At 36.7% G+C, this 13,159-nt stretch overlaps 1 protein-coding gene across 12 annotated transcripts in view; it reads right to left on the bottom strand.

Moving 5' to 3' along the window:
* Positions 1-13,159, bottom strand: part of LOC122518405 (ephrin type-B receptor 1) — a 159,761-nt gene that overhangs the window by 57,342 nt on the left and 89,260 nt on the right. For all 12 annotated transcript variants that reach the window (XM_043637337.1, XM_043637328.1, XM_043637318.1 and 9 more), the window contains one exon: positions 2,597-2,676. In XM_043637337.1, the coding sequence (XP_043493272.1) occupies positions 2,597-2,676 (80 nt within the window). The remainder of the gene's footprint in view (positions 1-2,596; positions 2,677-13,159) is intronic.

The following is a 13,159-nucleotide window of genomic DNA, read 5'->3' as shown; positions in this document are numbered from 1 at the left end:
CCGTCCGCATCGAATCCAAAGGAACAACGAAGACGGTCGTTCTCTTTGTGCTCATTGATTCGGAACGACAGTGATTAATAAATAAACGAACGTATTCGGCGTTCTCTCGTATGTATAATATTTACCTTATGTTAGTAGGTAGGTAGGTGGTAGGTAGATAGGTGTAGGTAGGTAGGTTGATAGGTAGGTGTACGTACTACGAGAATGTTCCTTTCGGACTGAGACCGAGGGCAAGATAACTATGCATAAATACAACATAAAACGCGGTCATAAATTATGGATTCATGGAGATAAATTTGTTTGGTGGCGCCCGTGCGAGAAGAAGAATCGCTAGCTAGAGAAACTTTCTTCGAAAAATCAGATACCACGCTTACAACGTGAAGAATGAAAATCTTGCTTTCTAGTCTGCATCAAATGACAAATTTCATTTTACAATTAGAGCAAAGAACTGAGTAAGTACTTCGATCCAAATTAATTAATTGTTTTTTTTATTTAAAAACAAAGGTGAAAAGAAAATCATGGAAAGACGATCTCAACTATTAAAGATAATTTTTGAAAATAGGAATTACGTTAATCGATTTATCTTTTTTGTGAATAAAAGAAAAAAAAGAGCAATAAATTATAGTAAAATGAGAAAAGTATATATGTATCCGTGGAAGTCTGATCGATGAAATCGACTTGTCGCAACCGATCGAATTATATCGTCGCGGAACGTGTATCGACACTCCTAAGGAAATCTAATGATCTCTACGTAGCTGTAAAACGTGCCAGGAACGGTTTATCATTACGATCTCGAAGAACGAAATCGAGATATTCGTTCGACACCCACGTAAACTCACGACCGCGACGACGCTGTTCCTAGAGACCAAATGAAATATTTGTCCTTTGTTTCACAATTTTTATTTCTTCTCGAAAGTACCCGCTCCTTAGAGATGTTGTTGCACTTGCTTGAAAAACCGGACAAGAAAAAAATTTCTTGAAAGACCTTTCGTTTTATTTTTCATATATATTTTCTTATAAAAAAGATGATCATTAATTATGTTTCAACAATAATAAAAAACATCTCACCTAAGATATATCTCGTTTATGACATTAGTGCAATATTTTAGAGGAACTACGCTAAAACTCAGAGTACTAATTCCTGGTGTTTCAAATACCTTTTCAGTGGAAGTAATACGCGCATACAAACAAACGCGTATAAATGCTTATGTATGTATTTATGTATATACTTTACCTCTATAAAAGAGAAAACGGCGGTACGTCACACGGTATTTAAATAAACGCATCCTTTCTCTCTCTCTCTTTCTCTCTCTCTCTCTCTCTCTCTCTCTCTCTCTCTCTCTCGTTGGCGGTCGTCTCTCTAATTTGTCCGTTCAAACAAAAAGCAATTTGTTATCCAGCGAACTGACTCTTGGGCCGGTGGTGCGCGCGGTATGGAAAGAGAAAAGCAATCGAATGATGCGAGATAGAAAAGGACGGAAGATATACGCGAGCAGTGTGAAAAAGAAGAGAGAGAGAGAAAAAAGAGAGAAGGGAGAAGAGAAGGGAGGAAAGAAGGGGAAAGAGGAAGAAGAGGTAGAGGCTGATTTAAACCTGTCTGGCGGCCCGCTGCGCGCTTAACAACTGAAAAACAAACATGGCGTCGAGAGAGAAAGAGAGACAGAGATAGCTCGCATTGACCAGCGGGAGCCCACGTATGCCGCGCGCACCGAGACCATAAAGTGCTTCTGGTACCCCCATGGAACCCGGTTGTTTCTTCTTGCCGTTGTTTTACCCCGCGGGATGTCGCTACGTAAGTACTTTCCGTCCACCGAGAAGGTGTCGGGAAGCTCCGGAATCCTTTTCTTTCCTTCTCCCACTCTCGGTTTGCTCCGTATGCCTCCTACCACGTTTACAAATCCCTTGGACGGTGCTTTCGCTATTCTTTGATGGGATGCCAAGAACACGGGAAGACACACTTTTCGTACCTTTTGACTTTCCTTTGCAAGTCGTTCTCATTTTTCATTTTTCATTTTTCTTTTTCTTGTTTTTTTTTTTTCAAGTTTTGTATCACCGGCTGACTTTGTACTCAATCCGAAGATATGGCTAGAGTTTACGCTATTTTAGATTTATTACGAGGCCACGATCAGAGTTTTCGATCCATTATCGTGAGGAGAACATACGTACTATCGATAAATGGTTTTCGCGATATAACGTTGCCATACTTGTCGCTATCCATCACGGCGGCCATCGAAGCTTCGCCCGGGCAATCCTTTTAAAAGTTTAGATGGCAGATAAAAAGAGAGGGAGAGAGGAAGAGGAAGAAAGACAAAAATAAGTATAGAAAAAATTTGACGGCAGATTCGAACGAGGATTGCAACGGATTTAATGGAATAAACTAGTGTGCTCACGTTCTACCCCTCGTTAAGGAACGAACGAATTCCAAATGCGCCGATATACGATAAACGTTATTTATCTCCTGCTATCTTTCTCTCTCTTTCTCTCTCTCTCTCTCTTTCTATTTTTTTATTTTCTTCGTTGGCTCATTTTCCTGAATAATTTCAGCGAAATATTTCGCGAGAACGAGTTAACGATAATATTTCGTGAATGAACTTACACCAGGAGTGCTTGCTTGCGGTCCATAGGGATACCTCGTCCACTCGAGCTTCGCCTCCGCTGTTGTGTCCAGGAGAACGACTGAAATCAAAAATGATGCAACGTCAGAATCAAGATTATAAATTTCAATGAGAGAAACAAAAAGAGAAGATAGAATGAATCAAATTGATTTCCGTTTAAATCATTGTTAATTATAATAATTATTATAATAAAATAGAACATAAAGGAACAATTGGATGACACTTTGTTCTATTCGGAAAAGAACTAAGGCATGTCTCTTCCTCTTTTCATAATTTTTTATTATTTTTGTTTATCATCAGGAGAACATTGTTGAGACAGTAATGAAAGAGGGAGTAAGCTTAATTACACGTGTTACAGATACGCGTCGAGAAATGAGCGTAAATACGAGCGTTACACGGAAATAATAATTGGAAGAAGGGCCGTAAGCAAAGAGAAAGAAAGAGATAGATAGATAGACAGAGAGAGAGAGAGAGAGAGAGAGAGAGAGATAAATCCATTTTAACGGGAGAGACTCGTGAGTAGTGCGGTACACGTCGATTTAGCAAGCGCATATCTCGTGAATTTTAATTAGACGAGGCAGCAGTAGCAACGACTGCACCGACGAATGTGTAGGCGTACGAGGAGCTCACGGCCGATGGAAAAGCGAGTCGCGAAGCGTTGTTCGGTAAGAGGAGGGAGGATGGGCGGTCGAGGGGGATGCAAAAAAGAGAGAGAGAGCTGCTATGTTTGGTCGTTGTTTTTCGACGCGTGGAGATGTTCATCGCGCAAAAGCGAAGCAGCGAAGAAAGCTAGCTGAAGCTACCGGAGGATGGGTGTCTCTCTCTTCCCCTCTCAAAATGGCGGCTTCTCGAGAGCGCGCTAAAACACCTTGCAGCTCGGCGGCTTCCGTCGCGGCGCTCCTCCTGCTGGAGGGTGAGAAGTAGGAGTCAAGGGAATGAGGAAGGAGTAGGAGAGGAAGCGAGAGAAAGTTAGACGAGGAGAAAAAGGGACAGGGGGAGGGAGAAGGTGGAAAAGAGAGAGAGAGGGAGCGAGAGGAGGTAGCATGAGTGCGAGAAAGCGTATCGACCGGCACCTACACACCTCAACACAAGTTTGTCCTCACCCTCCCTAACGTTCGACGCGCCACCCCAACGACACAACGACGACGACGACGACGACGACGAGCGCCGTTGCCACCCTCTCTTTCCCTTCTACCTTCGGCAGCCCTCGGGTCCTTGAATTCCTAGGGCAAAGTACCTCAGCCGACGTTGTATGCAATTCGTCTCCGCTCTTCGCCCCCAAAACACATACACCGGATGGAATCTCAAAGGTGAAAACTGCGTACTGCAAAATCCATCCAGCGCCCTTCAACCGGCGGCTACCACCTCTTCCTCTCTTTCCACCAAGCTGCAGTCACCCTTCGTTCCCTCCTCCTCCTCCTCCTCTACCTCTTTTCTCTCACTCTCTTTTTTTGCCACCCTCGCACACGCGAGACACCAAATCCCAGGGGCTCTCACGCCAGACGCGAATGCGTTTAGACGTGCGAGAGAATATACCAGCGATAAGAGATCGCATTGATATCCACCTTTTGAAAGTTGGTAGCGGACGAAGGTTAAGACCGGATCAACACCGATTTCAGTAAGAAATAATCCGCGTTTATCTTTCTGTGTCTTCTTTATGTTTGGTAAACTGTTGTGAGGAAGAGAAAAAAAAAAGATAGATTGACGATCATCAGAATTATCTCGGTAGATCTTCGTAGAATGTTGCAAGCAAACAAGCAAGCAAGGAAGCAAGAGAGCTAGCACGTCTACTGAGCTGTTTCATTGCGTCTAATAGGCTTTGCAGTCCGTCGGCTTGATTTAAGTGCCCTCGAGAAGTACTTTGGATACATAGGAACGCGGCGTCACTGACGATCAACCGATTTCGAAAAGCAAGATTCCACCCTCCTATCTATCTATCTATCTATCTATTTCTCTCTCTCTCTCTCTCTTGCTCAAGCTCCTTACTCAATCCTTAATATACCTCAAGGCGGCGAAGCTTCGAGATTGACCCATTATTTGAGCGAACCAACCGGGTGGTCGGTCTTCACTTCGGTCCACTGACTTTCGCGCGAACGTGCTCTCCTCTCTACCCAATCGCTCTCATTCAGCGAGTTATCGTTATATATAAGTTTTTGACCCCTTGATTGAACAGTCATTCAATCAAATTTCAAAGAATTAAAAAAAAGAAATCGAAGATCTCAACATATTCCTTTGTTTCTATAATAAAATATAGATTCAGATGTTTTGAAAAAGAAAAAAGAAACAGTGTTATAAATATTAACTTATTTTTAATAAATAATAATAAATAAAACGAGATACGAGATACATTATTTCGCGATACGTTTGTAATGCGTCAAATTCGAAATTAAGAAGAGAATTTTCGTATAAAATCAGTGAGACTTTCTTCGAGAAACTTTTTCCCGGTCGAGCGGACGAGAGATCGAGAGGTTTAGTTTTAAGATCGCACGGGAAAACTCGGTAAAAAATTATTTTTCTTTTCTCCGTGGAAGAAAAAAAAGCAGTGACACCGGTTCGGGCGTCCTCTGAATTTTTCAGGAAGACGGTCAAAGAGCGCTTTGAAATTCCAAATGGCCTCGGGGATCGATTCGTAGCACGTAGCTTGTTAGAGAAGGGAGCAACCGGAGGAGAAAGAGTAGCAGTGGTGGTAGTAGTATCAATAGTAGTAGTAGTAGTAGTAGTAGTAGTAGTAGTAGTAGTAGTAGTAGTAGTGTAGTAGTAGTAGTAGTAGTAGTAATAGTAGTAATAGTAGTAGTAGAAGAAGAAGAAGACACGCTGCCGAAATAAAGAAAGAAAAGAGAAAGAGCACGTAAGCTCGCAATCGTGCTTATGTTCGTGCTCGTGCTCGTGCTCTCGTGCACCGAACAACCGACACGTGCATTAGGTGTATGTCGCGGCACGGCGAGTTGGTGCAACGGACACGTGTCACACGACACGAGTCACTCGCATAGTCGCATTGTCGTGGAATTCTTCGAGAGCAGACGAGTTTCTCCCTATTGGATTTACGAGTCGGTGCTCAGACAACGAGAGCGAGAAAATGTTCGTAATTATGTCACTCGCAAACGAGGAAACGCGGAATTTGCGTTAAGAGGAAAAGAGGAGGAGGAGGAAGAAGAAGAACGAGTCGATCCTATTCATAGGAAAGATTATTACGACGTTTATATCCCACCTCATGAACTTTTTATACGAAGGTGCTTAATGTAATTGCTACGCCATATTGAAATATTCGAGCAACTATATAATACTTGTGTACGTCTATGTTAAAGCAATTCGTTCCATCGAATGAAATAACGGCGAGGAGGATTTGAACGATAAATCGAGATAGAACGTTCTTACAGTTCATTTTTTTTTTATCTTTCCCCTTTACCCTAAGGTTAGACCTCGCTTGAATACTTAAAAGTCTTCGTCGGATTCCCTCGCGGCGAGCCGCCATTTTTAAATCCTCGACTTTATCCCACGCTCCTGAATAAAAGAAAGTTTCATCGATATAGTAATATATCGTTGGAATATAAATAATATATATCTCTTTCTCTCTCTTTCTCTCTTTTTTTTGGTTAAAACGCGTTATCATCGAATCCGAAAAGTAAATTTTCGAATATAAGTAACGAGATCGTGACTTAGGATTTTTCAATTTTCTCGATAAATTTGGTTAAGAGGTACCGTTGGAAAATAATAAATTTAATAGAGCTCAAAATCATTGAATTTAGTATGAAGAAAAAATAGAGCAAAATGAGAGATAAAAAGGTCGATGCCTCTATTCGTAACATTTTATCGGACGTAAATAATCTTGATATAAAAAAAAAAAAACTAAAATGATTTAAAAGGATTAATGTTTGGACGAATTCTCGGCTCTCATCTAGCGACCTACATTACCTAGAAATGGCACTTGCTCTAATTCCGATTTCATGAAATTTCATATAAGCTCAAGATCTCGATAAAAATTTCTTTCAAATTAAATAATAAGAACCTTTTTCTCTTCTTCGACGTAGCAATTAGTTAATTCATTCGCTCGAAACAAAAGATTGGCGAAAATTGTTCTAATTGTTCATTAAAACGACCAGAACTAATTTCAAACTTTCGTAATTAAAATAATAATAAAACAAAAAAAAAACAAAAAAGAAAAAGAGAAAACGAGGAAAATAAACGATCGAAGAAGCTAAGTCTCATCTATACTGCATTTTCCATGAGACTAAACAAATATGTGAGCGAGAAATCTCATTATTCCTTTCTCTTTTTTCTCTTTCTTGCTTCGTAGGAAGCACATCTAAATAATTAAAATTAATGAAGTAGCAAGTTCGCCAATAGTGTTTGGACGGTGGATCATAAATTTCGAGGTAATTAATAGCATTTCCTATGCAACGTTAATATCACGAGAATATTGACTAAAAGAATGATTCAAACTTCCTATATCCTCTTTTCCCGATCTTACAATTACTTGGGTACATACATTTAATTCTAGGCGAAACCTTCTATAAACGAACGCTGTAAATCGAAGCGGTTAAACGTAATTAGTATCGAACTATTTAACTTGGAACGACAATAAATGTTCGGATCGAGTTTCGCGGTAAATTACCGGGCGATAAATGTACCGTTCTCTAACCGTGCTTTGTAAAACTTGTAACGGTAATGATCGGATTCTGGTATGCAAAGTATTTTCCTTACACGATTTCTGCCAATTCTCGATGGGGAAAATGGGGAAAAATGATGAAAATTATACTATACTGACATACTATTCATATATGTATCACGTAAAATGTATATACATACATATATCTCTAGATATACACACGCAACATACGTATATGTATGTACGATATCGTCAAACGTCCGAACTGAAGTCCGGTTTAAACGTGGCGTGACATTTTAAACCGAAAAAGGCTGACAGGGAGACGATGCACGGCCGGTCTTTCGCTTTGAACATGACATCAATTCGATTTCGTTAAAATTGTGACTCGTGTCGTATCGAGCGACTGACACAGATAGGCCTTTGCCGATACAACTTTACTAAGAGAAGAAGGGAGTAGAAGTAGGTGCGGGTTGAGAAGATGGACGAGGTGAAGGAGCGTGAGAGCTCCAAATAGAAAGAGAAAGAGAAAGAGAAGAAGAAGAAGAAGAAGAAAAAGAAAGAGCGAAGAAGAGGAAGAATAAGAGACAAGTTTCAAGGGTCAGTTTCAAATTATTATTCTCGAGCGTGTTTACCGAGGAACGGAAAGGACTTTAACGGGCCATTCGTTCGTTTTTTTCCATCCTTCTCACGGCATCGTTCCTACCTTCCTGTACTTTTCCTTGCTTTACTTCATCCCTTTTTCCATTCGTTTTCTACCCAGTGAACGCTGATGTCATTGCATGCGTGTTCATGTAACCAATGTGGATAAAAAAGAAAAAGAAAAAGAGAAAGAGAAAGAGAAAACGAAAAAGAAAGAGAAAGAGAAAAAGAAAGAGAAAGAGAAAGAGTGTTCTCGTGAGACGCACCGAATTTAAATTTCAAATTTAGAGTGTGTCGCAGGGTGTGACGGTGGTATGCATGCCGTTCTCTTCTGACCCATACCCTACTCTTTAGAGTCTACTCTCGCACTCCTTCCTATTCCTTGATCCGCCCGCAAAGAGAAAAAGAGATAGAGAAAATCCACGATCCCTCATATTATTCGAACGAATATAATCTCGCATATATACGATGGCTCTTTTACACGTTGGTACATATGTCTGTATGTAGAAATGTGTATATGATTCTAGTAATTCCGATGAGTTATTTGGATTGTCCGGACTTATTCTAATGCTATATTTTATTTCTAATTTTATATTTTATTTCTACTTATTTTATTTATAATTACTTCTAAATAGAATACGAAATTGTTTTATCAGATAAAAATTGATATAATTTCTATGTTTTTTTCTCCTCTCTTTCTTTTCTATAATATTTTTAAGATTATTAATTGCACATTTTTATTTAATTCACAGGGTGACCAAAAATTTGCTTTAGTGAACTCCAAAATTATAAATTCTTTTTGGCGAATATCTAGAGTGGTGATATTGTAAGTACAAACTCTTATGACATCTCTATAACTGAAGATTCATATCTTGAAATGGAATACAAAATATTATAATTAAATTAATAAACCGATAGGTTTATCTTATCTAAATAAAGCAACTCTTAAAACATTTTTGTATATCGCAAGTTTATGTAAAAATCTTTTAATACACGATATAACCTATTCAATGAAATAATCTTCGAATAATTAATAATTCATAAATACGTAATAATCTCAAGAATGTAACCTTTATAAACATCAAATAAATAAATAAAAGAGTTATTATTTATTAAAACTCTATACGAGAATTAAAAAACGGCAAAGCAATGAGAAGGAAAGTCTAGCGGTCGTAATGAAAAATAATTATATCCCGATGAAGAGATAGGCAGCTGGAAGAAAGCTTCTTATTACTTTTTTTTCTTCCTTTCTTTTTTGTTCTTTAACAAAAACCTACGCGATACGTCTGGTTTTCAATTCTCGAATCTCGTATATAATATAAATCCTTACGTACGTATACACGACCGAAGAGGAGAAACGCCAAGGAAGAAGAAGAAGAAGAGAGAATGCTCTGGAGCTGGACAATAAATCAATAGCCGAGGTCACAGAAGGAGATGGATGTGTGACGTAACGAGCCTGTTCTTACCGTACGTTGCGCCGGTAAGAGGTCGGAATCTTTCCTTCTCTCTCTTTCCTTCTTTTCTTCTTTCCTTCCTTCTCTCTTACCCCTTATTCGTTCACTCACTCTGTTACTTGGTTGCTTGCTTGCTTTCTCTCTTTCTCTTTCTCATTCTCCCTACGTATCGAAAGACACGATTCAATCGCGCGCGAAAGAACCTGTTGCCCGGCTCGAGAGACGAACGCTCGCTTGCTTGGCTACTCGAAAGCGATTAAGATTATGATTTTGCCTTCTGAGAGCAACGCGAGCTCCTTTTTTCTTTCTTTCTTTCTTTCTTTCTCCCCGCCCACCCCGTCCTCTCCTTTACCTCTCTGTATCTCTCTTTTATTTTTCCCTCTGCCACTTTTTATTCCTTTTTTTAAACTTTTTATCCCCACTCAAGAGTTCCCAGACAGGACTTAAAGTATGTATATGTATGTATGAATGACAAATTAACGGTGATACGACTCGTGCTGAGTATATACCCCGTCCTTATTTTCTCGATCGATTTTTTAATGCATAATTTTTCAATTTTCTTTTACTCTCCAATCGAGTTTTTTTTTTTTAATCGTTGTAAGTACATTTATTCTTCTCAATCGATCGAGTACAATGATATCAATTTTTCACGGCTTCGTTCGTCGTTAACTTGTGTAAGAAACTTACTGCATTCCAAACGAGTACGAGCTTGACACCTTTTTATACTTTCGCTCGTCTCGGAATCTTCCAGTCTCGCGTACTCGACGTTTTAATCTTTCTTCGAAGTCGGGAATATATGTCATCGTGTTTGATTCTTGGAATACAACGCGATAGACAAATGAGAAAATATTTCAATATCCTTCTTTATTCCTATGCCATTTGTTTTGTTGAAATTTATTGTGTTGTACTATTATAATTTAGTGTCGAATTTTTATGGATACAAAGTAAACTTGACGTTTATTTCTATTCGATATATATTTATTGCATGCACAGTTGTAGTAATCTTTTCTATGTCAACTGAACTGACGTACACGGTAATTGAATTTAATTAAGATAAAAATTGAAGCGTTGTAGTTGCAGTGGTAATTAAAATAATAAAAATACGGAATATTTATTCAGCAATTATAAAATTTAACTTATAAACGTTATCTTTCTATGAAATCGTGAAGACATGTCATCATCGTGTTCGATTCTTAAAATAAAGAGTCAAAATGTATAAAAAAAAAAACTTACATGTTAATAGCTTTTCTAATTTTCGAAAAAAAAAAAAAAAAATCAACAAAAAAAATTTTTAATTTTTTGTTTGTTTTTGGTCCAAGCGATATCATGCCTCAAGCTTAAAAAAAGCTGGCGACTGAAGTGGTGCAGTTGAAGTAGTCATTAAAATTGTGTAATTACGAAACGTTTCCTTGTCGATTATTCAAATATAAAGGTTTAAATGAAATTTCAAATATAAATGTTAAAATATAAACGATAGTTAAAATTATTCGACCTCTTTCTTTTTTTATTTTCATTCTTTATATAACTCTATGCACTCCCCTATCGATGGAATATCGTAACCATCTTGCGGTTAACCATTCAACGATATTCACCCGGCATTGCGCACTGCCTTCACTGATCTTCGATGTTTTAAAATGGCGTCGCGGTTATCTAAACTAGAGGAACACGATCGTTCGGACGATTTCTGATGTTCCATCGAGACGACCATGTGTTGTAGATCATATAAGCACTTATCTACGTATTATTTATATATTCAGAGGGTATGTATTATACATATTAGAGTACTTATGTAAGGCATGAAAAACATCCTTTTCTTGCTTATTTTTTTTTTTCTTATTTTGCTGTTTTCTTTTTTTTTCAATCATGCCACAACCATATTGTCAAGCGTTCCGCTTATTATTCTCCCTTGCTAAGCTTATTCTCTACAATCTTTCGTCAGATGTTCTAAACTTGTTCGTCCTATCGGATTTCTTGAGCCACATTTAAAGAAAACAAATTGTCTTGGATTAAACATAATATATACTAATTTGCTCAATGATTTAAAAAAAAAAAAAATGTACAATTATTATGTTGAACCACATGCGAGTCGCAGATTAAACAACTTTGTTCTTAACTCTGATACAACCCATACTAAATGAATCGCACACTCTACCTTTCATTTCTTTCTCAATACCTATTCTACGTGGTTAAGCAAAAAGTTTCTTCGTAATTTAAATGCAAAACTGAAACAAGTTTCTTTTCATATTTTGGATCCAATCTGTTACAAAACAGTTTAAAACTGTTTGGGGCCCGTGTTTAGTTCCTTCTCGGTATCATGACTGCTTACGTACCAGTATGCTTAATTTTTTCAACGATTTCATTGACATTTCCAATGATTGATCGACCAAAGTGAAATGATACATCTTTGATATAAAAATTTCTAGATGGAAGATACTTGAAACAGCTTTATGCCACACGCACTCATACTCCATCATGTCTCTAAACATCACAAATTTGATTACTAATCTGAGTTGCTTTCTTCCCTTTTTTGTAGTAAAATTTCAAAATATATCAAATTCTTTTAAATGCTTACTCATTTTTAAATTGTAATAACCTTTGACTAAATAAACAAATATCACAGCTTTTGTTTTAATTACTGTATGATATGTCACTTTTAAAACGCACACAAATATTGCCCCAGCTGATTAATATTACCAAAGTTATGCGATCCTAAATTCATTTACTAGGAAAAATACGAAGAAACTTTTTACTCAACCCAATAATGCTATAGATTATATTAATATTAAGTTTAGGAAAAATTATAATGAAACTTAATATTGTTTTGAAAACCGCAGACTTGCTTTTGCTCTCTATTTGCCCATGGTTATAATATACTGTATAAGTTGGGGTATCTAGGACAAATCACATGAATATCTTTTGCATTTTTCTAAATAGAGAAAATAGTGTAAAAGAAATTCTTAAAAAAAAAAGAAATTTTTATTAATAAAAAAAGAAATTCTTCAATTCACCTATGAAAAAATACCTTGTAGGTGTACGTTCAATTCGTATTGATATTCTCTTCTGTTCGTCTTAAAATATAGATTTAAAAAAAAAAAAAAAGATTGTTATATATATATATAATTTTTGTATCTCTTGTATCTAATATCCTCTAGAAAATGACTGCAATAAATATTACTTTTTCCTTCAAACCTAGTAATGTTTGTTTTAAAATCATTAGGATCGACAAAATATTATTAACATATTTTTACCCCTAAATATAAAAACTCAATAAATATAACAAGTAGTAGAAAAAGGTTTAAACTTATATTACAACAAAATATGCACTTAAAATCACGAGGTTCATTTCCCAAAAAACCAAAACTTTTAAAAGTTTTCTTCAATAAATAATTAAAAAATAATTTAAATTGTTTAATTATATTTAAAAAATAGAAACATTATATCTCAGATCTACTATAATTAATAGTTCATTCATATATTATAAGACTTAAAAAGAATATACAAATATATTCATCTTATATAAATAAAATCTCAATAATGTGTGTGCTAAACTTGAGATCGAAAAAATTTGCTAACGCATACATGAGCTCATTAGTTTATGCTGTTAATTTTTGTCGAACTCATATATGCGCTCATAATCCACACCAATAGTTTTCGTTGGACGCATATAAGTATCCATATAGAACTCAAAGTATTAAATGATACATTGGTACAATTTAGAGAAGAAATTAAAGAAAAATTAGAGCAAATTTCATTGGACAATCGTAGCTGGTACCACATTATTTTCAAAAGGAATAAGACCCAATCGAATTCACCAATCGATCGAATAAAAAAAATAATCTCTCCTT

The sequence above is a fragment of the Polistes fuscatus genome, unplaced genomic scaffold, assembly GCF_010416935.1.
Source record: "Polistes fuscatus isolate 324 unplaced genomic scaffold, CU_Pfus_HIC Scaffold1, whole genome shotgun sequence".
Taxonomy (NCBI): Eukaryota; Metazoa; Arthropoda; class Insecta; order Hymenoptera; family Vespidae; genus Polistes; species Polistes fuscatus.
Note: the sequence above shows the minus strand (reverse complement) of the source record. Positions and strands in the feature narration are given on the sequence as shown.